The following is a 25,462-nucleotide window of genomic DNA, read 5'->3' as shown; positions in this document are numbered from 1 at the left end:
CTTTGTCCTGACAAATATTGGATCTCTGGCTCCAACCAATTCCCTTTCCCCAGTACAGGTCCTGTTCCTCACATTCCACCTTGACCCCACATCTGGGGTGGGTTGCTGTGCCCTTGTGCATTGAGAACAGAAAGAACTGAGCACTGCTTTTTTTTGGGGGGGTGGGTACCAGGAATTGAACTCAGGACCTTGCATTTGCCAGGCAGGCATGGCATCACTGAGCCACATCCGCAGCAAGAGAACAGAAAGAACTGAAAGCCTAGGGCCTTTGAGAAAAGCTGGGCCAGGCCCCTGTTCACAGCACCAGTGGCCTTTGTGAAGGGTGACATCACCCTAGGGCAGTGGTGGTGAGCCTACTGCACATGTGTCACAGCAGGGTGTTTGTATCACTGAGAGCTCTAGAAGGTTCGCCATCACTGCTCTGGGGCTCCAGGGATGGGTCAGATCACAGTCGCCGGAACATGGAGAGAAGCTGAGGAGGAGAGCAGAGTCACACAGAAGCCTTGGCTCAGAAGGGTTTCGGCATTTCACATCCAGTGGGCTTGCACTGGTGTTATGAGCAGAGAATTAGCCCTGGTTAGAAAGCCCAGCCCGGGCCGGGGATTTAGCTCAGTGGTCCTGCCACCTGCCTTGAAAACGCAAGGTCCTGAGTTCGACCCCCGGTACCAATTGCAAGTTGGCTCAACCTTGCTTTGGTCCTCAGCCTTGTTGGTTCCTCATGCAGGGGAGGAGTAGGGAAGGGGTGGAGTGAATCCCAGCAAACAAGGCAAGATCCCAGGAAAGAGGTCTGGTTCTCTAGAGAGTAAGGCTGGCAAATGTGGCCTAGGAAATTGGCCGCTGCCTGCTTTTGTATGGCTCCGTAGTTTGTGCCTTTTTTAATGGTTGAAACAGAAATCAAAGGAAGAATAGTATTTCATGACACATAAAAAAGTATGTGAGGCCGGGGATTTAGCTCAGCGGTTCGGTGGCCTGCCTTGCAAGCGCAAGGACCCGAGTTCATTCCCGGGTACCAAAAGAAATTATGTGAAACATAAAGCTTGGTGTCCATAAATAAAATTTTATTGGAATAGAGCTGCACTCCCTTATTTATGCTTTTTCTATGGCTGCTTTTGTGCTATTAACAGCAGAACTGAACGACTGCAGCAGAGACTGCGTGGCCCACAGAGCCTTGAAATATTCACTCCTTGGCCCTGTTTGGGGGGAGTCAGTCCACCCCAGAGATTCTCTCTCAGGTTCTGGTGGGTTCCTGTGACTGTTACATTACTAGGGACTTGGAACAACTGGAGAGGCATGAGACCAGTGCCAGGGGGACAGCATGGAGGTGGGGAGTCCCTCACCCCAGCAGCAGTCCCCAGTGCTTGAGTGTTTCAGGCTCCACAGACAGCCCCTTCCCCAGCAGGTGGGAGCTTAGACATTGCACACCTCACCTGTGCTGGAGGACACATTGGCTGTGTCAGTCCCGGCAGCAGCTCTGACCAGTTTCTGAATCAAGGGATGTCTCCGGCCGATGACCACATGGGTCCTGACAGCAAATTACCAAAGTCCGAGCTTCGGGAAATGGAGCCTGATGTCCTTTCAGGGCCAGCAGGTTGAAGGGGTGGCTCAGTGGTGGAGTACATGCCCAGCCTGGCCAGCACAAGGCCCTGGGTTCCATCTGAGCATCACCCTAAAAAAAAAAAGAAGAAACCAGCCAGTCACAGTGGTACGCACTTGTAATTTCAGCACTCCTGGACACTGAGGCAAGAGGACCACAAGTTCAAGCCTAGCCTGGGCTTGAACTGGGCTAGTGACTTAGCAAGAACTTGTCTCAAAAAAAAAAAAAAAAAAGGCCTGGATTGTAGTTCAGTATGAAAGGCCCTGGGTTTAGCCCCCAGTTCTGAAAGGAAGGAAGGATTTTTACAGTGCCACTTGTAGCATTTGTAAAAATCCTTTTCTCTGTCCATACAGAAAGTTGCAAAATGAATATTTTTAGAAAGCCAGGAGGAAATCTGGGGTCATGAAAGCATTGGGAGAAAGAGCAAAGTTTACCCTTTTTTTCCTGGTGCTGATATGGACCCCAGGGCCTTGGGCATGCTGGGTAGGTATTCTTGCACGGGGCCACACTTCCAGCCCTAGGTCTTTCTTTTTCTTTATCTTTTTCCTCATTTTGGTATTTTTTGAGACAGGGTCTCACTGTGTAGTTCAGGCTGGTCTTAAACTCATGGCAATCCTCCTGCCTCAGCCTCCTGATTGCAGGTACGTATCACCAAGCCCAGCTGCTAGGTCTTTCTTTTAAAGGTGTTAGGAGTTGTCAGGTTGCACAAAAATGGCTAGAACCAACATTTCCAACCCCCAAGTGGAAAAAAAAAAAACAAGTTTAAAACCAGACTTGACATTTCAGAGTCAGAAATGGAACCCCTGGGAGATGGGAATGCTTGCCTTCCCACATGGTCTGTACTTTCCCCCTGCCTCCCCCTAGGGTGGGCTGATGGCCTTGAGCATTCCCACCCACCAGTTTCAAGATTCTGGACCCTACTGTGCAAGGTCCGTGCACATTGGCTGGGGGCCCTGTTTTGTCATGGGTTAGAGAGCCCTGGACCCTCCATGTGCAACCAAGAGCCAGGCCTGTCTGCAGTAGTGAGGCTGGGGAGCCAGTGGGGCTCCCTAGCCATTGGCCCCAGCCCTGTTGTGGACTTGGAGGATCAGACCAGGCCATGCAAATGTGGCCTGCAGAGCATTTCTTGTAGGGTTACATGACTTTTTTAGGTCTAAGAACGGGCCTGGTACAGTGTCCCCACCTTCCCAGGGAGCTCCTGGGGGTTGTTGCTAATACAATCATCTGAGAGCAAGATGTAGTTCAGCACTGAGTACTGTGTCCTCTACCTGCTTTTCCAAAAGCACAAAGCCTATTTCCTCAGGGGACTCTAAGATTTGTACCCAGCCTGAGTATTTCTTCTCTAGCCATCAAGCCTCTCTGTCCTAGTGTACCTGGAACCAGGGATTAGAGGGACTTCTTACCCCAAATAGTCAGATGATGGCTTCCATAGTGAGATTGGAGGTCACTACCAGGAGAGGTAAGTCAGTCCCTTCAGAAAAGGGACTTCTGACCCATGGTGTGGCCTTTGTCCAGAAAGAAGCCCAGCTTTGATGCCCAGCAGCTCAATGAACAGCAGTGACCCATGGAACCTCTTCACTTTTTGCGAATACAGAGTCAGGTCCAGGAAATAATAGGAACCAGTTGTTATTCCAGGTAGAAAAAGAATAATCCAAAGTATGTGCTCTTACAGGCCCTTTGATCTCCAGTGGTGTCCTCCCACGGTGCCCACTAGGAGAAGGCCTTAGCTTGTGGGCCAGGAACCTATGTAAAGCAGGACTGGGCTGCAGACGTCTGTGTCCCTGGGACAAACCTTCCCAGGGGCAGGTTCCGGCCCCTCACACATCATCCCTGCATGAGGTCTTTACTCCTCCTGAGTTGAGGTCACAGATGAGCAGGGTCAAGGTAGCCTTTTGAGCAGAGAGCCCGAGGAAGACCGTCTGCACCCTACAGGCACAGAGCTGAGTTGCTGACAGAGTAGAACTGAAGAGGACACACGGGTCAGGCCAGGTGTGGGGCTGGCCCTCTGTGTCACCAGGAGCTGTGACATCCCTGCCGGGTGAAGGGACAGGAGAACAGGATAACATGCCCGGGACTCGAGGACCCTGCTGCTGGCTTTCTTCTCATCTTTCTTTTTCTTGAGCTGTGGAATGGGCAAGGAAAAGAGGGTCCCAGAAGGGGTGGGATGAGTCTGCGGAGTCATTCTCTTTCAAAGGTCAAAAATAATGTCTTCTTACTGTATTTTTTCCTCCTGCCTGTCCTGAACCTCATGAAGAGATCCCTGTAGCACCACCAACCACTGTAGCCAGCAGCGTGGAGGAGCCGGAAGGTAAGCTGTCCCGAGTGTCTTGTGCCTCATCTTTGCTCCGCTTGGAGTGGGAGGGCAGACGGGAGGACCTGGGCTCCCTTGCAAGCCCCCGGGCTCTGTGTGAGTGGTACCCCCCACCACCAGCCCTTGCACTAAAGAGGAGGGAGCCATGGGGTACTTTTGGGTGATTTTGTTTCTGAGAATAAAGTAAAAGATGTTTTAACAGAGCCAAACAGCCCTAGAGGTGAAGACTTTAGTACTTGCTGCTGAGGTTAGAATGCTGCCGGCTGGCCAATAGCATCCAGGCCCTCCTTTCTGGGGCCACTGAGGTGGAACGGGCAGGGCTGGGACTGAGATTTCCTGGGCACGTGTTCCATACCAGGGCATGGGAATTTGAGGGCCTATGAGGTGGGGCAGGAGGAGAATCCCATCTTCATTTTCTTCTGCTTCTAACTGAAGATGTAACATTTCCTCCATGACAAATGTGGGCCAGCAACCACAGCCTTGTGATGTGGCCACCAGTAGCAACCACAGCTGTGTTTATATCACATTACTGTTGGTACAGATATCGTGAAATATTTATGTTCACGATTGCTTCAAAATTACAGAAGTTACTAGACCTGCTAGTAGATCCTGATTTACAGTCATTTAGAAAGAAGCACGTGTCATCTTAGCACTCTGGGAGACTGAGTCAGGAGGATTACCAGTTCGAACCAAGACTGAGCTATACTTCCAGCCCCTTTTATTTTTTATTTTGAGACTGGGCCCAGACTTGCTACCTCCTGCCTCACCTGCCCAGCTTCCTCTCAAGAGATGCCCCTTGATTTATGTTGGGGTTACACCCTGAAAATATTCTGAGTACGAGATATGTTGAAAATAACTCACCCACCAAGCGTCCTCATTCCGCCACACAGCACACTGCAGAATGTTGGTTTTATCCCCTCAAGATCACAAGGCTGATGAAGCTTGCCTCCTAGATGCTGCCCAGTATCAGGAGAGAGGATCAGGAAAAGATCCAAATTCAAAATTTGAAGTACAGTTTCTACTGACCCTATCTTGCTTCCACTTTACCATGGTAAAGTCAAAACTCCTTACTTCAAACCATTGCAAGTCAGGACCATCTGTGTTTTATTTTAACACTGAAAAATACTGAGAAAGGATCCGTAGGTTCCCTGGTACAGTTTGAAAGGCTTTGCAGCCCTGGCTTTGAACATGCAGGGAGCACAGAGCCTGGCAGCTTGGGGTGCCCTGCTGAAAGCAGTCCAGGCCCGCACTGGAGTCCTGGTCGTGGGGACACCGTGGCTTCTGTGTGTTTGGAGTAGGCAGACTGACAGTGACGTCTGTGCCAGCCCTGGGGGTCCTCCCTTTCTCCAGATGGGACTGTGGGGAGGTGGGGGAGAGCTTGCAAATCCTTGTGGTTGCCTGAACTTTGGAACAAAGTCTCTGGATTTGGGGGAGAATTGGCGGTACCCTAGGCATTTGAGAGAAAACACATTTAAGCTTGTGCGTGCATAGCAGCAACAGCCTGCAAGAGGAAGGACAGAAATGTACTTCGGGGAGTGCCAGAGGCCACCCCGGGGAAAGCCAAAGATAGCCAGGCCTCGGGTTGTTGGCTGCTTCTGTGCCTTTGGTTGAGCAACCATGATGGGAAGGGTTTGAAGGAAACCACATCACAGAGTGCCTGGGAGCTGAATGCCAGAGTTAAGGTGTGGAGGGAGAAGCCCTCTGCCATAGAACAGGTTATAGCAGCATCCCAGAGTAGGTGATGTGTGTGTGTGTGTGTGTGTGTGTGTGTGTGTGTGTGTGTGTGTTTTCTAATTAAAAAATCATTTTTTCCAGTTAGGAGGCTGAGGCAGAGTCACTTGAGCTCAAGAATTCAAGGCCAGCATGGGCAACATAGAGAGGCCCAATCAAGTGGGGAGGGAAGAATTTGTCCCCTCTTGTGCATTGAGAACAAGGGTAGACTTTTTTGCTAGTGTTTTTTTGTTGTTTTTTTAAACAAGGGGAAGGGCTGACAGCGCAGCTCAGTGGTTGAATACATATTCAGCATGCGTGGTCCTGAGTTCATTCCCCAGCACCATTAATCAATAAAAACAGAACTTTGTTGGGGGTGCACTTTTGAAGCTAGAGGACACTTAAATGGAGCCTCTGTTCTTGGTACCACAGTGGTGGTAGTTGTTGGCCAGTGATGTGGCTGAGGGGACTCAGCTGCACAAGCCCTTGGCTTCACATCATGAGTGCTGCTGTGCAAACAGCTCACCTGAGGGCAGGACAGACCTTTTTCCTTTCAATTATAATTATTAATGCATATTAATTGTGCAAATTAATGGGTTACACTGTGACAGGATAGATCTTAATGAGCTTTCTCTGCCTCCTTTCATTTTTTTCCCTACACTTTGCAACCTAAGTTTCGATTTTTTGAAATATTGTTTGCCTTTTTCCTTCCCAAGCCGAAATGGGCAGATGTGGGGGAAGGGAAAGCAAGAGAGGAAAAAAAAAAAATCCCCTGAGAGAGCTACACAGGCCACACGCAGCTGGTATAAAGCATCCAAGGTTCCTAGCTCCACTCCCCACCCTACCCCCAGGGCTAGGAATCAAACCCCAGGCCAGGCAGGCACCCTATCTGTAAACTATACCCCCCACCCCGCCCCAAATAAGATATTCCTGAGCAGCACTTTTTAACATCTCTAGCATCCTCTTTGGAAATATCTTCCTTGACAGTCCTTGGTTAGTTAATTAACTTTTCTGACTCCTTTTGATTTTGTGACTGTTTGTTTTCTTTTTTCTTTCTTTACAAATACGATTTAAACACTTACAAAGTACTTTCCTCACAGAGAGGGCTGGACAGTCAGGTTTGGATCTTGGAGCTTTGGCCAGACCCTTAGCTGACTTTTCTGGGGGCCGGGAAAGCACGAGTCATCCCTGGGACTGCAGTGCTGGCCTGCAGGCCCTCTCATCAGGGAGAGGCTGAGCAGCCCTACCTCAGTGGGCTGAGGGCTGGAGGCCACGCGGGCCCCGGAAGTAGGGCCTGGGAGTGCAGCACCTCCAAACCTGTCTGCTCTTGCCAGTGTTTGAGCAGCGAAGGCCTCTGTGAAGCTGCCTGAGAAAAGCTTATTTACTTTTGCCTGCCAAACAAAAGAGAAAGAATTAATAAGCCGTGGATTTGTTCTGAAGGCTGACAGACGTAACCTCACACTGAACTCGTCCCCTTGAAGGGCCAGCTCACTCAGGGAATTCGCTTTGCCTGAGCTGGCCGATGAGCTGTCATAGGCAGGATGGCCAGGAAAGAAGAGAGAGACCCTCACTCAAAAAGGGCCGCGTGCCTGAGGCTCCCCCTCAACAGCCTTTGGTTAAAAGAGACACCTGTCTCTCCTCATCGTCTCTCAACTTAAAGGAAGTCATTAGTTTGCAGTTGGCTGGCTTTTGTGGAGGTCACTTGGTTCATTGGATGAGCCCTGGTTTGGAGCCAGCAGATCTGGGTTGCTCCTTCCTGGCTTAAGATCTTGGACTGAACAGGGGTGGGGCCCTGGTGCTAGTTATAGCTATAGCTATAGCTATAGCTAGACCGATGCTTTCTGCTGGGGCTTCTTCCTCCTCCACATCTGATGATTGACTGTACCCACAAGCCCTAGCAGAGGCCTGGGCCAAGGTGCCTGGGGGGATATAGTTCTCACCTGGGATGATTTGTAGCTTCTGTGACTTTCCCTGGAGTAAATATTTCCACCTGTGGCCCGTTTCAGGCTACCCCCCCCAAAGCAGAGATGTGCAGGATTGGCTCTCAGAGCCCACGGGAGCCAACACCACTCCACCTTGTTGTGGGCCTATCCAGGAAATGGGCAGAGGTCCATGGGCAGGGAGGGTCCCTTTGCTGGTCTTCCGGGTTTAAAGTGCTCTGCTGCCTTTGAGTGCAAGTTAGGCCCAGGGCTGCGGTACAGGAGTGAGGATTTGGCCAAATCTTGGGCTGCCCCAGCTTCCTACAGGGGTCTTGGGCCCTTACCCTGGCCCTGTCTTCTCGTTGTCGTGTTCATCCCATTTGGGCCCCTGCCTGGCCCTCACGCTCCAGTGGCCCAGGACGGGAGGTGGGGGCTCAGGTGGTTTCCAAGAGCGCCTTGGCCACACCCCTTGGGCAGCCTGGAGAGAGAACTCTGCAGCGGGAGCTGGACCCACGGAGCTCTTCGCTCATGCCAGAGGGTGAGCTGGGGAGGAGGTAATGTTTGCAATGTCACTTCGAATGGCCTCTCAACAGCTCCGGTTTCTCATTAAAGGAAATCGGTTTGTGTACACTTGCGACTGGATTGCTCTCGGGGTAGCCCTTTTGTTTCCCAACACAGGACTAGGTTGGTAAGAATAGGAATTTGTGGCGTCAATAATTGAAGTATGAGTGAGGTTTCGCAGGGCAGGACAGGAGGGAGGAAAGGGCTTTGAATTGGCAACCTGAGTTTGACGTAATCTCTTGTGGTTTCTTCCTCTGAAATGAGTAATAGTAATCCTGCCATGTAGAGTTGTTTGGGTGATTAAATGGGATGATCCAAGTAAACTTTATGAGTCCGTGGGGGGCTTGTTGTAAGAGTGCAGCAAGAAAGGAGAAAACCACATGAAAAATGCGAGCACCACAGTGTACTGAGGGGTTGCGCCAAGCTGGCCACATTTCTGCCAGCTTCTGTCTGGGATAGTGGGATGGGGGTGGGGGGAGTTGGCGGCGTAAGGGACAGGTGTGGAGAGTTAGCTCAATTTAGGGTCTTTAGGAAAACCCTCAAAAGGAACAAGGTTGGCTGCCCTGGGCAGGAGCAACTGAAGGAGCTGCTTGGTGGCCTCATAAGAGCTTTCTAGGTGCTAATATTAGACCCTGAACCAAGCAGAATTGAAGATTAGAAATTGATCAAAGGTCAAGTGCTGGGCTTTATGATAGTCAAACGGTGGAAGTAGCCCAAATGTCAGCAGGTGAATGGATAAAGAAAACGTGGCACGTCCATACAATGAAATACTATTCAGCTGTGAAAAAGAGTGAACTACAGACTTTGCTACAATATGGCTAAACCTCAAAAACGTCATGGTAAATGAAAGAAGCCAGTCACAAAGGCTACAGAGGGTATGATTCCATTCATAAGAAATGCCTGGCATATGCAAATCCTGACGTAGATTAGTGGTTTACAGGGAGTAGGGAGGAATGGGGAGCCGCTGTTTAATGGGTCCAGTCTTCCTTCTGGGGGATAGGAAAGTTCTGAAACTAGATAGCAGTGAGGGTTAGATGACACCGCAGATGGTCTTGCTGCCACTGAATGACACACTATAAAATGGTAAATTTGATGTGTATTTTGCCACCATTAAAAGCCACGGGTTTAGGTCAGAAGCTGCAGTGCATGGTTGGTCCAGAGCTGTGGTCCGAAGAGACCACCACCTGCGGAAGAGGCTCTGGGGTGCAGAGAGCAGTAAGGAGCGTGCTACTCCTATCTTCTCACTCAGTGGAAGCCTTTGGAAGGCAGGGGTGTTTCTTAAATTTACTCATCTTCAAGCAGGAAGCAGGACTTGGCCGACATAGGCTGAGGGGTGACGAAAGTGGCAGAACTGTGGGGCCTTCAGCAGTACAGCTGTGGGTACTTCGCTTTGAATTAGGTAGGCAAAGCCAGACCCCACTCCTGAAGCTGCCTCTTCTCGGGAGACGTCTGCAAAGGACGTGGTTCCTTGAGCCCCGGGCTGGGTGGGCTTCAGTATTCCTGGAGTAGAGAAAGGGGTCTGTGCGTCCACAGAGGACCTGAGATCAGATTTGACCCAGGTTAGAGCATAAATGGATTCTGGCCAAATCTGAAGAGAAAGGAGAGTTTACGTGTGTGTAATGCTTACTGTGTGCTCAGTAGTGTTCCAGATGCTTAATTAGCTGTGTAATCTCTTCCACCCATATGAGGAAGGTAGTTTGCTTATCTCCACTTTACATAGGAGGAAACCAAGGCCACTGGCTGAGGAGTCTTTGAGTGGTGGTGCCTGCCCCATCGTTCTGTCTGTCAGATGTTATGTTGTTTGGTCACTTTAGGGTCCTTTTAATATTTTTTCTGCCCATGCGTGGCTGGTGGTGGTGGTGAGGATCTGAAACCAAGGACACATGAGCCACTTAACAGCCAATGTTTGCTGGGCATGGTGGTGCACACCTGTAATCCCAGCAGTAGGGAGGCTGAGGCAGAAGGATCATTATAAGTTCAAGGCCAGCCTGAATTACACAGTGATGCCCTATGTTTAAAAAAAAAAAAAAAGCCAGTATCTTCGCAGGTGCCAGTTAGGGCTCTCCTGAGTGTGCTTGCTTGGTTGGTGGGGCTGCCAGGACAGGGTCAGGGAATGGGAGAATAGCAGAGCCCTGGCCCTTTGGTCACGAGGCAGCTGGTATGACAGGACATGTGAATCAACTAATACCAGAAAGTGGGTGGGCATCATAAAAAAAACAAACACTGGCCGACAATCAGCTGCAAGTTGTTAGAACAAAAGAATTCTGCTAAAGTCATTACAAAGTTAACATGCAAAGGTTAGTAACTTTTTATGCATCAGAAGTGACTAGCTACAAAAGTGTCATATTAAGTGAGTGAAATCACACAGTGGAAAGTTTGCTCTGTAGTAAATGCTCAGGGAATGCATCGTTTTTGATACTGGAACAAAATTTCAATTAGAAAAAGTGGGTATGGGGTACATGTAATCCCAGCACTCGGGGAAACTGAGGCAGGACCACAACTGGGAGCACAGTCCAGGCAACTAAACAACTTAGTAAGATTGTGTCTCAAAATCAAAAAGGGCTGGCAATGCAAGGTAAAGGCCTTGGTTTCAATCCTCAGTACCACACACAAATTTAAATCAGAATAGCAATGAAAATATCAAACACACAGAAATCAATATAGCAATGAAAGTATAGGATATGTATAAAAGAAAAAAAAACATGAGTTTCCTAAGGGACACCAAAGACCAGGAAAAAAATGGAAGGAATTGCCATGTGCTGGAAGGCCAAGATTCAAAATTGTCAAAATCAAGTTGTTCTATAAATAATTATAAATTTAGCATAATTCTGTTCAAAATCCCAATTGGACAGATGCTTTTAAAGTTCAGTTAGAAAAATAAATGTGTAAGAATAGCCAAGGATTTTTTAAAAGATGACTAATGAAGGGCGATTTTTTTCCCCAGCAGACATTTAAAAATATTGTAAACAGGATATTTCGTGTGGTAGGAGAGAGACATCACCAACGTGGAGTAGAAAGTCCAGAAACAGACTTAAACATAAACAGAATTTAGTATACAGCAAATCAGCGATTGCTAATCAGTGTGGAAAAGAGTAAACCAGTTGGTATGTGGTGCTGAGAAGACTGGCTAGTCAAAAATAACAAAATTAGCAGGGCCTGATGGCACATGCCTCTAATCCCAGCGCTGTGGGAGGCTGAGACAGGAGGATCGAAAGGTCACGGCCGTCCTAGGCAACCTAGCAAGACTCTTTTGCAAAATAAAAAATAAAGGGCTGGGGATACCGCTCAGTGCAGTGCCCCTAGGTGCAATCCCCAGTGCTGAAAAAATAGTTCATAAATGAATAAAAAAGATAGGGTATATTGTCAAGTGACAGAAACAGAAAACAACAGATAACACATGGCGAGGGGCCTTCCATGCAGCGACTGGTTTATAGAACATTTCAATTAAATTGTTTCATTATGTTCTTATATTTCAGCGGTTCTCAACCAGGGACTGTTCTGTCCCCAGGGGACATTAGGTGCTGTCTGGAGACATTTTCAGTTGTCACAGCTGGGGAGGGGATTTCTACTGGCCGCTGGCGGGATGCTGCCAATCACCCCATGTCCCATGCACGGGACAGCCCCGCAATAAGGAATCATCCACCCTCAGTGCTAGTAATGCCGGCACTGGGAACACTTGTGGGTTTATGCAGGGTAGAATCCATGTGTTCTCTCTGGAAGCATGGAGAGATGCCACGGCCTTTATCCATGGGCCCAGCTCACTTATGAGTTACACGTCACAGTGACATGGACGCAGCTGAGGCTTCAGAAAGCCACATGTCCCCAAGCCAGCAAGCATTTCCTGTGGGACGGGGTGAAATTTTTCGTTTGCCTTTTCCTTTATCTATGGTAAAATTCAGCTCGGTCCAAAAGGAACGTTACCCCCAGTTTTGAGTTTTGCTATAAACTGGCATATTCTGAATTAATGTGCTTTGACTCACTATTAAACTTTTTATCATGAGTTATCTGAGAGAAGTAGAGACAGCACCATGACCACGTTCTTATCACCTAGACTTAACAGTTCATGTTTTGCTGTATTGGCTTGAACAATATTTCTTTGCTGAAAAAATTTAAACAATTTTTTTTTTCTTTTTGTAGTGCTAGAGATTGAACCCAGGGCCTCAGACATGCTAGGGAAATGTTCTGTGACTGAGCTACATCTCCAGTCCTGCTGAAAAATTATTTGTTTGTTTGTTTTGAGACAGGGCTTTGCTATGTATTTCAGGTTGGCCTAGAACTCACTATGTAGTCCAGGCTGGCCTCAAACTCGTGTTGATCCTTCTGCCTGAGCATCTCAAGTGCTGGGAGTACAGGCGTGTGCTGCCGTGTCCAGCTATGTTGAAAATACTCTAAGGAAAAGTTGACATTTTACTCTGCAAATTTCCAGAACACATCTCTGAAAAATCAGAACATCATTTCATTGCCATCGTTAACCTAACTAAATTAACAAGACTTTCTGTAATATCGTCTGATAAGCAGTCCATATTTAAAAAATGTCATGGTTTCCTCCAAATGTCTTTTCCATCTGGGTTGCTCAGTGGTTTGACTATTAAGCCATTCTGCAATGATGCAATATTCAAAGGTTTATATTTAGAAATGCATGCGGTGCCCCAATCCTGGTCTGCTTTTGCAGATACAGTGCCCATGCAGGGACCCATACAGTGAAGAGTGCTGGCCCTGGGCCATCATTTACCCACTCGCCCTTCGAGAGGAGCTCGTGCCACATCCGGCCCAAACTCAGGACCAGTGTATGGCTGGAGAGGGGTGAGCTCTGAGCTCCCTTCAAGCTGCCTCCCTGAGGAAGGGTCCCTCCACACCGAGAAGACCAGGGAGCATGGTCAGGGACAATCTTACATCTTCCTGGTGGGCACAGAGGGTGTGGAAACTAAAAGACCCTGAGTGGTTATTTAAGTTACTTAAACCAAGGTTTTCTTTTTGTGGTATTGAGGTTGTCACACATGCCAGGTGAGTCTGCTTCCCCTGAGCTTACACCCCCAGCCCCTTTTACCAGAGTTTAAACCATAACTTCTCAGCCTCAGCGCTGACACTCAGTGTCAGGGCTGGAAGGCCAGTCTGGCCACTTGTGATAATCAGATGTCCCCTGGTGATAAATCAGCCCCTGAGTTAAGCTTAGGTGCCTTGCCATCAGCTCAGGAGAGGAAAGCAGTGAAAAGCTATGCGGACAGGGCCTCTTCCAGCCAATGGGACCTGCTCACTACCCTGGCTTGAGATCAGACCAGTCCCGTAAGTATTAGGTTGAACTGTATGGAATTACCATTCAGGGCCTCAAAATGGCAATTTGATATGGTCCGACTGCTCTGGAAGGCCTCAGTGAATAGCTTCTCGTTCCTTCTTTCTCATTGTCTTCTGTCTGCCCCGTCTCTTTCTCTAGATTCTGTCTCTGGTTTTCTCAGTCTTTTGCTTGCTCCTTCTCTGTCTTCTACACCCCCTGCCTATTCTCTGGCTTTCTCTGGCTGCCTCCTCCCCTCCTCTTTCTTCCCTTTCCTCTTTTTTGGGGCCTGCACAAAGGACGGGGGCAAAGGTCAGGATGGGGGTGAGCAGGGTGAGAGAGCTCCCCCACCCCCTGCCCTGCTGCCAGGAGCCTCATCACCCCAAGGAGCACAAAGGAAGCCATTTGCATTGCTGGATTCAGGACCCCATTGTCTCCCTGACCATGGGCCTTTGCAGGTGGAGCTGCCACCAGCCTGGAAAGGGATAAAGGGATGAGCTGGGAGGCCAGAGGAGCAAGTGGGGGGTGGAATATTTAGTCCATCTTGGGAGTTCTTCCCACTGGGGGCTCAAGGGACTTGGGTGATGGGACAAGTGACAGGTGTCAGGGATAGCAGGATAGGAAATCCCAGCACCCCTCCCCCATGTCACACAGCTGTCACAGGGACATTACAGGCAGAGGTGGGTGGGCGTGGGAAGGTACATGCTAAGGAGTGGATACCGAGCCCCACTGGGGAGCCCTGCCCAGGTCTCTGCCTCAGAGATCAGGACCCTTGGGAGGACTGGGCTGCGGTGGGAGGGGCCGCACACTGTGGCCTTTGGCTTCCGTGCATGGTGCCTGTCACTGACAGGTTATTCGTGCAGAACCTCAACTGCCACTGTCTTGGGGTAAGTGATGCCCCTCCAACCCTGAGGGGACTGGATAACACCCCTAGTGGTCCTTGGGTTACTTAAATACCACACCAGATCTAAAGCCACCCAAGACTTAAAGTAACAATAATATATATAGATATATATAGAGATATAAGGATATATATATATATATATATATAATCACTGATCCATACTTTGGATCTTGAGGTGTATTTTACCCACTGCAGTGTAAGCATCTTTCAAGCCACTGCTTGGCTCTTTTAAACCAGGCCTTCTCAATGAAGCAATATGACCGGCTCAATGACTTATTTGTTCCCCTCCCAACTCCTAAATTTGGGGCTCTGTTAGAGGCTATGGATCACCCAGAACCTGCCCTCCATCTTCCCTCATTCTGTCCTCAGCAGCTGGGCAGAGCCAGCTTAGTGTTCTTAGAGGAAAAGGGAATGAACCAAGGACAGAGCTTGCCTGGCAGCTGGGTACCTTCCTTAGGTGCACACAGGGCTTCCCAGGTGGGTGGACCTACATGGCTCAGAGGCCAGGAGGCTACCAGCTGCCTCCTCCCTGACTGTATGATGCTCAGACTGTCCCCACTTCCACCTCAGCCTCCTTTTGAGAAGGATGGTCCATCCCCTCTGCTGCTTTCTCCCTGGTCTCCAGAGCTCTCGGAGTAGCCACATAAAATAAGTCCCCTGCCTCTGCCTCAGGCCTGGTTCAGAGCTATGACCATGCAGATCGTGGACCCGGGTTTGTATGCAGCACAGAGTTTCAGTGTCAGCGCAGTGGGTTATCATTGGGGGGTGGGTACTGTACCTTCCTGTTCCCACTTCCAGAAAGGCCAGTGGCTCCCCAGGGAAGATTGTGAAAAATATCACATGCGCAGTTTTATGGTCTCTGCTTGGGAATAAAGTGTATTGTGGGATTGAGGAAAGGTGAAAGCCCTTTGTTTGCAGACATCAGAAATGTTCAGGAGTCTAAAATGAACTGAGCTTGCAGAGAGGTTTGCATGGGAGGAGCTGGCAAGAACCTGCTCACACTCTCTCCAGAGCTGCTTGTATGCATTTTGTGTTAACTTTGTCTTCAGGGTATCATGCTAGTCTTTGAAACTGGCTGTGGTGGGATTATTTACACCATAAAAATTGGCAAATTGTACAAATCAATGCTTTTTTTAATGCCCCAGAGAGCTATTTGCTAAATATTAGGCAGTCGGGGAGTAGAGTTCTGAATCTCGACATCAGTTAGAACCTAGAGATTGGTCATCTTTTCTGCTCCCCATGGTGGACAGATGAGGACATTAAAAGTCCAGAGGAGAACAGTGACTTGCCCTAGGTTACAGGGATGTTGATGGCAGTATCAAGGTCCCCACTTAACTAGAGTGCCTCACGCGGGACATCCTTTCAATCCGTAGGTGGTGGAAAGAAATCAGACAGAGTCTTGAGCCCTCCTGTTGAAGCGACATTAGAAATTCATGGATTATTTGGAGCAATGGGATGGAGAAAGCTGCCTCAACATTTTCTTCAGGCCCATGCTGGACTAGGCTTTAATTTAATCTATTGCTTTCTTTCCTTCCCTCCCACCAAGCAGATGGGACATGTCTCTGCTTTCCTGGATGCCACCTCCTGCAGCCCCAGGCTTGGGGAGTCCCCCTTGCATGTCTAAACTCTCTCTTCATCCCTTCACATCTTCACAGGAACCTCCACTGTCAAGTCTTAAAGAGACCTCTGAGAAGGTGATACCTCACGGGCCTCATGGCCCAGGGTTGTCTTGATTATGAACTTCATTCCTGCTCTTATTCACTTGATCTTTGCCAAAAGGCCAAGAAGTGAGTATCGCTGCTCTTCTTGTTTGTGACCAATTTATTACTATGGGTGGATGAAGAGTGGAATGCCAGACCCTCTTTTGGATCATTAGGGGCTCTAGTATTTGGGCTTAGGTTCCCCAGGACCTTGGGGGACTAAGACAGGGATCTCTTTGTGTGGGAGATTCATTGAAGGGTTCTCCAGGAACAACCTGGAAGGGAGAAGGGAACAAAAGAGTACAGGGGAGGAAGATGGGAATATATGTGGCTTCTGAAAAAGTCTAGTCTTGGCCCCATCCCATAGAGCTCTGGAGAGGCACAGTGTTGCCTCAGTTCACAAACTTGATTCTTCCCATGGTTCTGGTTGCAAACTGAGTTGGACAAGAACCGAATTAAACTCAATAGTTATGGGAAAATTTGATTTGGTTCTCATCCCATTCAATTTTCAACTAGAATCATGGAAAGAATTGTTTGTGAACTGAGGTGCCACTGTAATCATGCTGAAGGAGTGGTTCCACTTAAAGGCAAAAGAACTGATCCATTATATTTGCCCATGTAGCTGACTGTGTGGCTATGGACTGTCCCTTGGGAAGGGGCCTGTGTAACCTCATAGGTATCTGCAAGCAAAATCGTGTCCATCAGCCAACAGTGATTCTTCAGAGAAGGCTACATATGTGTACTGGGGAAGCTGGCATTGTGGGATGGGTGTGCTGGGCCAGTATAGGTTTCCAGGACACCCCTACATCTGCCATAATCAGCTGCCTGTATCCGTGGGTTCTACATGTGTGCATTCAATCAACCACAGTTTAAAACTATGCAAAAAGAAATTGTGTCTGTGTCAAACATGTAGACTTTTCTTGTCACTCTTCAGTAAATAATGTAACAACTATTTACGTAGCATTTACAATGTATTAGGCATTGGACGTTATCTAGAGATGATTTCAAGTATAAGAGATTGTGTGTAGGTTTTATGCAAATACCATGCCATTTTGTCTGAGGGACTTGACCATCTTCAGATTTTGATATTGGTGGAGGTCTTGGGATTAATACTACCCTGGTTCTAAGGGTCACCTGTACTTGGTAAGTACTGTAATTTAATAGGGAATTTTATTGGGATCTGGAGGCCATCTGTGGGCTTCTGTTTCATCCACTGTTGAACACAGTGGTGGTGAACCATGGCATACATGTTGTTTTTCTTTTTAAGACAAAAGATGTTAATGTGGAGTTGTTTTTTCTAAACTAAAACCTCAGCATTCAGGTTAAATTGCAGTGTTGGCACTTTGTGATAATTAAGTGGGTTTTGGACTGTAGATTGTGCAGTCATCTCTAAAAGGTTTACCATCACTGCTCTAACAGCTCTGCACTGTAGAAAGACCTGTTGGTTATGCTCTGGGACCCCATGACCCACTGGTCAGTCTGAACGTCTCACTCCTATCTGTCATCTCTCTTTTCTACCATGCACACCACTCCTGCTGCTGTCTTAGAACAGACCCTCCTTACTTCTTATGCCCTGCCCCTGTGTTGGTCAGGCAGACTGCATGCTGTAGCAAATACCCCTAAGAGTCCAGGTGTTTCTGGCTCATGCAGCAGTCATCATCCATGGGTTTTCCTGGTTGGGTGGTTTCCTTCATAGCACTGGGTTAGGGGCCCAGGTTCCTCCCATCATGTGGCTGTGCCATCCTTTGGAGCCTCAGAGTCATCACTGAGAAATTCATGGGAGACTTCTCTGGGGTAGGCCTGAAAGTTTTGTGCATCGTTTGTACACTTGTCCCATTGGCCAGAATTGGTTACGTGACTGTGCTTAACTGCAATGGATTCTGGGTAATGCAGTTCATATGCTCAGGGGGAAAATGAAATAGTATTTGATAAACCACATACAGATCCTCTTGGATCACTGTGCTGACTTCAGAGGCATCTGTGGCTACCTGTCACTATGGTGCTGCAGCAGTTGGCATTAGAAAGTAAGGGTGAGTCTTGAAGGCCTTTTTTCTGTGTTGGAAGCAGTTTAGCATAGGCTTGGCTTGGGAGAGTGCATCTGGCCTAACAGCTGCTGAGATTTGGGGTATAGGCAGAGTAAGCAAGGGCACCACTGGGTTCCAAAGTGTGACCTCAACAGCACTGGCTCAACCTGCTGCTCTAACCAGCCAGCCAACCAGCCAGGGGACGCTACCAGGTTTCCAGCATCCCTCTCTTTCACTGGCTTTCCAGGGAGCCCCAGCTTACCTCATCTGAATCCTAATTTAGTGTAACAGCAATTCCAGTTTGTGTCCACTGTTGGCTGTCACTGGAGAAGTGTACAGAGAGCCAACTGGATCCCTATTGGGACAGCTTTGTTTTCTCCACTGAACACAAAATCCCCTGTTCACTGGGAGAGCTGACAAGGAGACCCTGTGGGGCAGGCCCAGTGGGAGCAGATAACAGTGAATAAAGCTCCAAATGGCTTTGGCTTATTAAAGGTGACTACATGGGATAACTCTGCTCACTGAGTGGGAGCCAGAATGGGGGACACAGAGCTGTTACTGTGGATTAGTGGCCACAGACTGATGGAGACAGGTGTGGCCTTTTCTGTAATGTGGAAGAGCCTATGGAGTATGGACCCTGTGCTGTATAAATTCTTCCTTTGGCCTCCTCTGGGCTACAGGCTGCAAATGGGAGACTTCTTGTTCAGCCAGGATTGGTAGTGGCTTTTGTATTTCTCCTGTCCCCCTGCCAACTACTAGAATTCCTTCAGAATTCTAACCAGGTTTGTGAATTTGTCCACTTATATATCTTCTGTTCATTCATTCATTAATCGATCATGCATTTATTTGCTCAGACCTATACTAGGTGCTGGGGTTACAGAGCCAAGAACATGAAGCTTTGCCTTCAAGGGACTATGATATACCATGTGAGAAAGGCAGATAAGTAGGTGGATTATTCTAACTCAAGGTATTAACTGTTAGCTAGGTCTCTGAGTTGCAGAGGCTGGTATCACTTTCTGTGGCCTGACTAGCAGCAAGCATTGCTGAGAGCCTACTGGGACTTCTGCTTACTAATGAGTGCAGCTTCAAGTCTAAGGTGGCTTGTCCCCCCGCAGATGGGCTAATGGCTCTGATGGCAGATAAGAGAGGAAAATATACTGATCCCTCTGCACCCTGGGGGATTGGTTCTAGCCTCCCCAACATGAAAATCCACAGATGCTCAAGTCTCTTATATTAGCTGGTGCAGTATTAGCACACATCCTACACATATCCTGCCATATAATTATTTCTGTTACATTACTACTCTAATTAAGTGCTGTGTACATACTTGTTATGCTGTATATTTTTAGAGAATAACAAAAAAGTGTACATGCTCTGTACACAGTTTTATGGAATATTTTTGACCTGTAGTTTGTTGAATTCAGGGATGGAGAACCCATGATTACTAAAGGCCAAATGTACTTAGAACCAGTGACATAACTGTAAATTTGGGGTCTTCAAGCAGAAACTCTAGAAGGTTTATCTTAGGGGGCAGAATTTGCATCTTGAAAAAGCATTAAGAGGCCTTGTCTTTTCCTCCTAGAGGTGGGGAGCCCTCATCTCTCCCCATCCGACACCTAGCTGTCATCCAGCTAGGTGGCTCATCTTCCACAGGCAGAAGCATGTACATCTGTCTCTATGTACTCTCCCCTCAGGTGGCAAAGCTCACCTGTAGTGGGTAGAGCTTGAAACTTGATCTATGGCTCAAGATTTGGTGAGGAAGGAGTAGGTGGTGGTTTGGCCCTTAGAACTACCAGAAAGTCGGACTTCCAAGAGAGGAGACACATGTAACCAGGGGGCTCTGAGTTAGTCTGTGAATTTGTCAAGGGACCAGGGTCACTGTTCCCAGCCTCTAACATGAGCTGATGTTTATGGTACAAGGAATAAAGCTAAATAGTGTCTTGTACACATAGGGCCTCCCTTATAGGTCTTTTGTCCATCAGAATTGTTCTGGAACTATCTCTCAGAGGCCTTTGAGTGACCTTTCCTGCAGGTCAGATGAAATGCAATGGCATCTCTAGGATCCACAGAAATGCTTGAACTCCTAGGGTGCACAGTCCTCTCAATCTACTTCCCTTTGGCCTGTGGATGGTAGAAAGAGACACACAGGCTCTGAGGAGGCCCTCTAAAACTGGGAAACAAATATGGAATGGTCGTTGGAAATGTTGTATCTAGGAACTCTTGGAAAAAGAAGAGATGGTTAAGTAACAGAAGACTGGTATAAATGATGAATTTGGTATCTTGTTAAAAGTCCAGGATGTGAGCAGATGAGAAAGGCAGGGCAGGGATGAAGTTCAGGGTATCCATGGAGTGCTTGATGTATCCTTCCACTTCTGGGCTCCACATCATACAGTGGCTCTTTGGGAAGGTAGTTTAACATGGAAAATCCCACACCTGACCTATTATGACTTATCTCTAGATGTCCCCCCGAAACCTCATGCACTTATAGGTAGAGATTTGGGGAGGTGACTGGAACATGGGTGTGATACTGGATTCATCTACTGATTGGTTTAGCATAGTTCTGGGTGTGCATAATGGACTTACTGAAGAGGGAAGACCTACACAGGGTGTGGTTGGCACTAACTAATAGGCTTGTAGCCTGGATGGAATAAAAAGGGAAAGAAGGAAGGCTTGCTGCTTCCTGCCTGCCACACCATGAACTATTTCTCCTCTGCCACGTCCCTCTACCATGTTGCTTGTGTTGGAACCAGCTGACTATTAGATGAAGAACTCCACAAACTGTGAGCTAATATAAACCTTTCCTTTAACTGTGGGTGTTGGACACTTTGTCCCAGCAACAAGAATGTGACTGAGACATGACTTCATGTGACAGGTGACAGTCAAAACACAAGCACACTAAAAATATGCAAAATTACCTTAAGTTTATTTGAATAAGATGTAAATGAAACATAAATGAATACTGTGTTTAGATTGAGTTCCATCCCCAAAATATTATGTATATACAAATATTCCAAAATTCTAAAAAATTCAAAATTAAAAGTCCAAAGCACTTCTGATCCTACGAACTTTGGGTGAGGGATACCTGTACTTTTATTCTTCTTATGAGAAGCTAGCAGAGTTTGGTCTTGCCAGGAAAGACTTTAGTATCTTTCATGGTCATAACCATTTTGTGGCATGAGTGGCTCCCTCTAAATGCAATTTCCAGATTCCTGTGGCATTATTCATTGAAATGCCACAGAACTTTTTTTTTTATACCAAGGATTAAACTCAGGACCTTGCACTTGCAAGGCAGGTGGTGAAACCACAGAGCTAAATCAGCCCGCCATAGAACTTTTAAAAACATCTGGGATGGGAATCTTTTCGAAACTTATCACCAACTTTCTTGCCTTGTTAAACCATGCACACTGAACACAATTCACCTTTGGGGATGATTCATCCACAACTAGAGGAATTGTGTTGTCGCACAGCCATTGACTCGCATCTTATCCATCTATCCTAGGAATGGTGGCTGTATTTGAAATGACCCTTAGATATCCCACATCTGCTTTCCATACTTTTGTTGTTTTGTTCCTCTCTACCTCCTGTTTGCTAGCAGTTTCTTTTCCCTACCAGTCCCTAAATAAATACTGTTGGCCTCCCTGGCCACATGATCTATATCCCTAGTTTCAACCAGGCTCAGATGAAAAATATTTGGAAAAAAGTGCATCTACACTGAACATGTACAGACATTTTCCCTTTATCATTCCCCAAAGAATAAAGTATGACTGTTTCATGGCATTTACATTGTAATTAATCTAGAGCTGATTTAAAGCATTCAGGAAGATGTGCATAGATTATATGAAAATACTACTCCATTTTTTATAAAGGGCCTAGACATCCATGGATTTGGGTATCCAGAGCAGTCCTGGAGCCAGTCTGCACAGATACTGAGGAATAACTATATGTAGACCCTAATATATAAAGCTTTGGCATGGCTCTGGCCTTTGTGATCCTTGTTTGTAAACAAATAACAAGCTATAAATGAAGAGATTTCCTTTGTGATACCAATTTGACAGCTTAGAATTCTTTCTTCCTCATCCTTCTGTATGGGATATGCAGAGAACTGTGATATGCAGCTAAGTGGCCTCTGGTTTAAGTTTGAATTTATAGTCATAAGCATCACTTTGGGTTTGCATTACACTTTCCAAAGAATCTGAAGCAGTTTCACACACCACATACCTACCCATATGGTAAGGAAAGGGATTAGCCTTCCATTTGCACATCAGGAACTAAAGAACAGAGAGGTGAGGAAGAGTGGGCACTGTGGGGCTTCTGAAAGCCATCCCACTAAGCTTGCAGGAGCCAGGGGAACCTTGGGGTGGGAACGCTTTCTCCAGAAGTCTTGAAGGCTGTTCTGTTGGTTAACCAGGTAGGTTTGTGCTAGACTCTTCCTGAAGGTGGACATAAGCCACCTGGGGAAGTTGCAGAGTTAGGTGAGGTTCAGGCGATGGCAGTCTTGGCCCACCCTAGAGCCAATGGTGAGGGAGTGTCTGGCAGCACCAATGGCCACAGGTTTGCAAGGGTGAACTGGCCTCCAGTCTTAAAGGAAGCTTTCAGTTGCAAGTGGTGAGTTCTATGGCCTGCGTTCAATCTAGCAGCCAGTAGCAAATGATAGAATGCACAGCAAGATTGTGTCAGCTTATCCACTAAGCAACAGGGAAAACTTTATTGAATTCTGGGCTTCTTAGGATGCGGTGATTGATTAGCAATGTCTGCTGTGTGGTTGGGTATAGAAACTGGTGGTCTGTGGGCTGCTTATCCATTTGTTCTCCATCAGTTCTTCCTCTGTCAACCTTTAAGTGGCTCCTCAAAAGCTTCTTGAGCTAGGAACCCCAGATGTTACAGTGTCCTCTTTTTCTTTCTTCTCTTTTCTGACTGGGCTCTCATTCGCCACTGAGGGCCAAAACTCATCTGCCATTTTGATACAGAATTTCAGAGTTAGTTTCAGGAAGAGGAGTTTCCTCCTTGCACCCAGAAATTTCTTGAATGTACCTTCTTCCTTTGGCAGGCTATGAACATGGCTTTATTTCCTAAAAGCTTACCTGGTGGCACAAGGAGCGTCATGGGTGTAAGGGCCACTCTTTGGGAGAGGGGTATGGTGCTGGGGATGTATGAGTGTGGGGCTCCGCACATAGAGCTTCTTCCCCGAGGAGAGGAAAGTGGAAAAAATGATCTCTAGAAAAGGGACAGCCACTGCATTGGGATTGGAGCAGTTAGGCTTAGTGCCTGGCTGCAGAGCCTAACAAGTTGGCAATGACTTGGAGACAGAGACATTCTGAGTGGCCTGTACTACAGGCAAGGGCAGCCGATGTTAGCAATGTGTCCTCCTGGCTCACAGCCTTGGACACAGCATTCCAAACTTCCATTTTCTCATGTGTAATGATCAGGATAGTTTTCTACAGTGTACCCTCAAGTTACAACCAGCCTGTCATACAATGTGGGTGAATTAGTTTAATGGAAAATTCATCTGCCTCTTGACATCTATAGCTTGCACTCAGGCAAACATCCAGATCTCAGCTGTGTTGACTTACAACCAACTTGAGTTATAACCATCCCTTGGGAACTGATGAAGTTTGTAAGTCAAGGGTCCACTGAACTGTACCACTTTCCCTGCCTCCTCCTGGAGTATGCAGGTCAGGTGGGGGAGAGCTGTGTGGGTGTAGCTCATCACCATCTGGGGTGTTCTTGCCTTAGATGGGACACAGTTGCCCTCTGAGGCAGAGGCAGAGGCAGACAGAGACCAGGGCAGCCCCCGAGTCTGGGAGTGCTGGTGAGACAGAGACGGGGCGACTCTCATGGCAATCCCCTCTGCATATTTGGCACTGGCTGGGGAGAGCTGGGGGTGGGCAGATAAAGTCAGCAGAAGATTCTGGATTTCCGGAAGCTGGTACAGCCAGTCCGTCTCCTGCCTGTAGTCAGGAGGGCTTTCTGCAGTCCTGAAGGCTCTGGGCAAGAGGCTTTAATCTAATTACATGCTTTATTTGAGCCAATTTGTTTTCCAATCCATCTTGTTCAGCAAGAAGAAAGAGCATGCTGAGGACTCATTTTCACCCTCTTGTTCTGAGGGGGGAAGAAAGGTGGTACTCACACCTCGTGTGGTCAGTGCAGCCCCCAATTGCTCCCGGCCACCCCACCCCACCTCCGGGCCAGGCCACAGAGCCCAGCCTCGTGGGTAGAGGGCTGGGGCCACTCAGTGCTGTCCTCAGCCAAGGGCGGAAAGGCCTGGCTCTCTTGTCCCCCATCCCAAATCCCGGCCCAGGGCCCGCCTGTGTCTTTCCCCCTGGGAGGTTCCTGTGTGTGAGGCAGGACCTGGAACCAGGATGAACTTGGAGGCCAGCGAGGGGGATGCTCATTCATCTGGGGGCTTCCCCAGCTCCGAGCCTTCCTGGCTGCACCTCTGAAAGCCACCCTCAGAATCCCAGGCTTAGTATTTTAAATCTGCAAATATATTTTCATTATAAGGCAGCGGATTTAAGATCTGTGTTATTAAAGTCCAAACAAAACACCAAAGCCCTTCCAACCACCCCAGAGAGGGAAGATTTATCGGCTCCCACTCTCTTCCCTAGGCAAGAAGCCGAGGGCTCCAAGCTCTGCTTTTTGTGTTTTGCAGCATATTTGAAAATTGCCTTTTCTACCCTTCAGCATCCTGTTTCTAGCCTTTCCTTTTGTACTGTTGACCCAGATAGGCTCTCTTGAGCAGGCTCTTTGCAGAGCCCTCTGACTTTCACCTTTAGACACAGTGGTGGTGAACCTATAGCACATGTGTTATCCTGTTTTTAAGACAGAAGATGTTAATGCGTGAGTTGTTTTTTCTATACTAAAACCTCAGTATTCCGCTTTAATTGCAGTGTTGGCATTTTGTGATAAATAAGTACATTTTGGGCACTCAGCTCTAAAAGAATTGCCATCACTGGACTAGGGTGTACAGGAACCACTGGGGCCAAGGATCACTTTGCTGGCCACAGGATGGTGGCAGCGAGGCCTGCTTTTATTCAGCTCATCCAACAAATGTTTGCTGAGGGCTGTGATGCGTCCTGGGCCCTGGGGATATAGCGGTGATGAAAGGGACAATAAACAGATTGAAAACTGTTAAACTGCACAGTATGACAAGGGCCTTGAAGGAATTACATCCTCTAAGGATGGACAGGGCAGCCAGAGAGCAATCATTATTCAGTGATCAAGGACACACTTGAGCTAGAAATATATTTGGGGTTAAAAAATGTATATATGCGTCCTGGGCCCTGGGGATATAGCGGTGATGAAAGGGACAATAAACAGATTGAAAACTGTTAAACTGCACAGTATGACAAGGGCCTTGAAGGAATTACATCCTCTAAGGATGGACAGGGCAGCCAGAGAGCAATCATTATTCAGTGATCAAGGACACACTTGAGCTAGAAATATATTTGGGGTTAAAAAATGTATATATAT

General features: G+C 47.6%; 1 protein-coding gene across 1 annotated transcript in view; it reads left to right on the top strand.

The window, feature by feature from the left end:
- Window positions 1-25,462, top strand: part of Ntn1 (netrin 1) — a 197,874-nt gene that overhangs the window by 144,820 nt on the left and 27,592 nt on the right. Inside the window, exon 9 of the mRNA XM_010615024.1 lies at window positions 3,849-3,902. Within this exon, the coding sequence (XP_010613326.1) occupies window positions 3,849-3,902 (54 nt within the window). The remainder of the gene's footprint in view (window positions 1-3,848; window positions 3,903-25,462) is intronic.

The sequence above is a fragment of the Fukomys damarensis genome, unplaced genomic scaffold (genome assembly GCF_012274545.1).
Source record: "Fukomys damarensis isolate Sample0158 unplaced genomic scaffold, DMR_v1.0_HiC HiC_scaffold_13, whole genome shotgun sequence".
NCBI classification, from domain to species: domain Eukaryota; kingdom Metazoa; phylum Chordata; class Mammalia; order Rodentia; family Bathyergidae; genus Fukomys; species Fukomys damarensis.
This window is presented reverse-complemented; position numbering and strand designations above follow the sequence as displayed.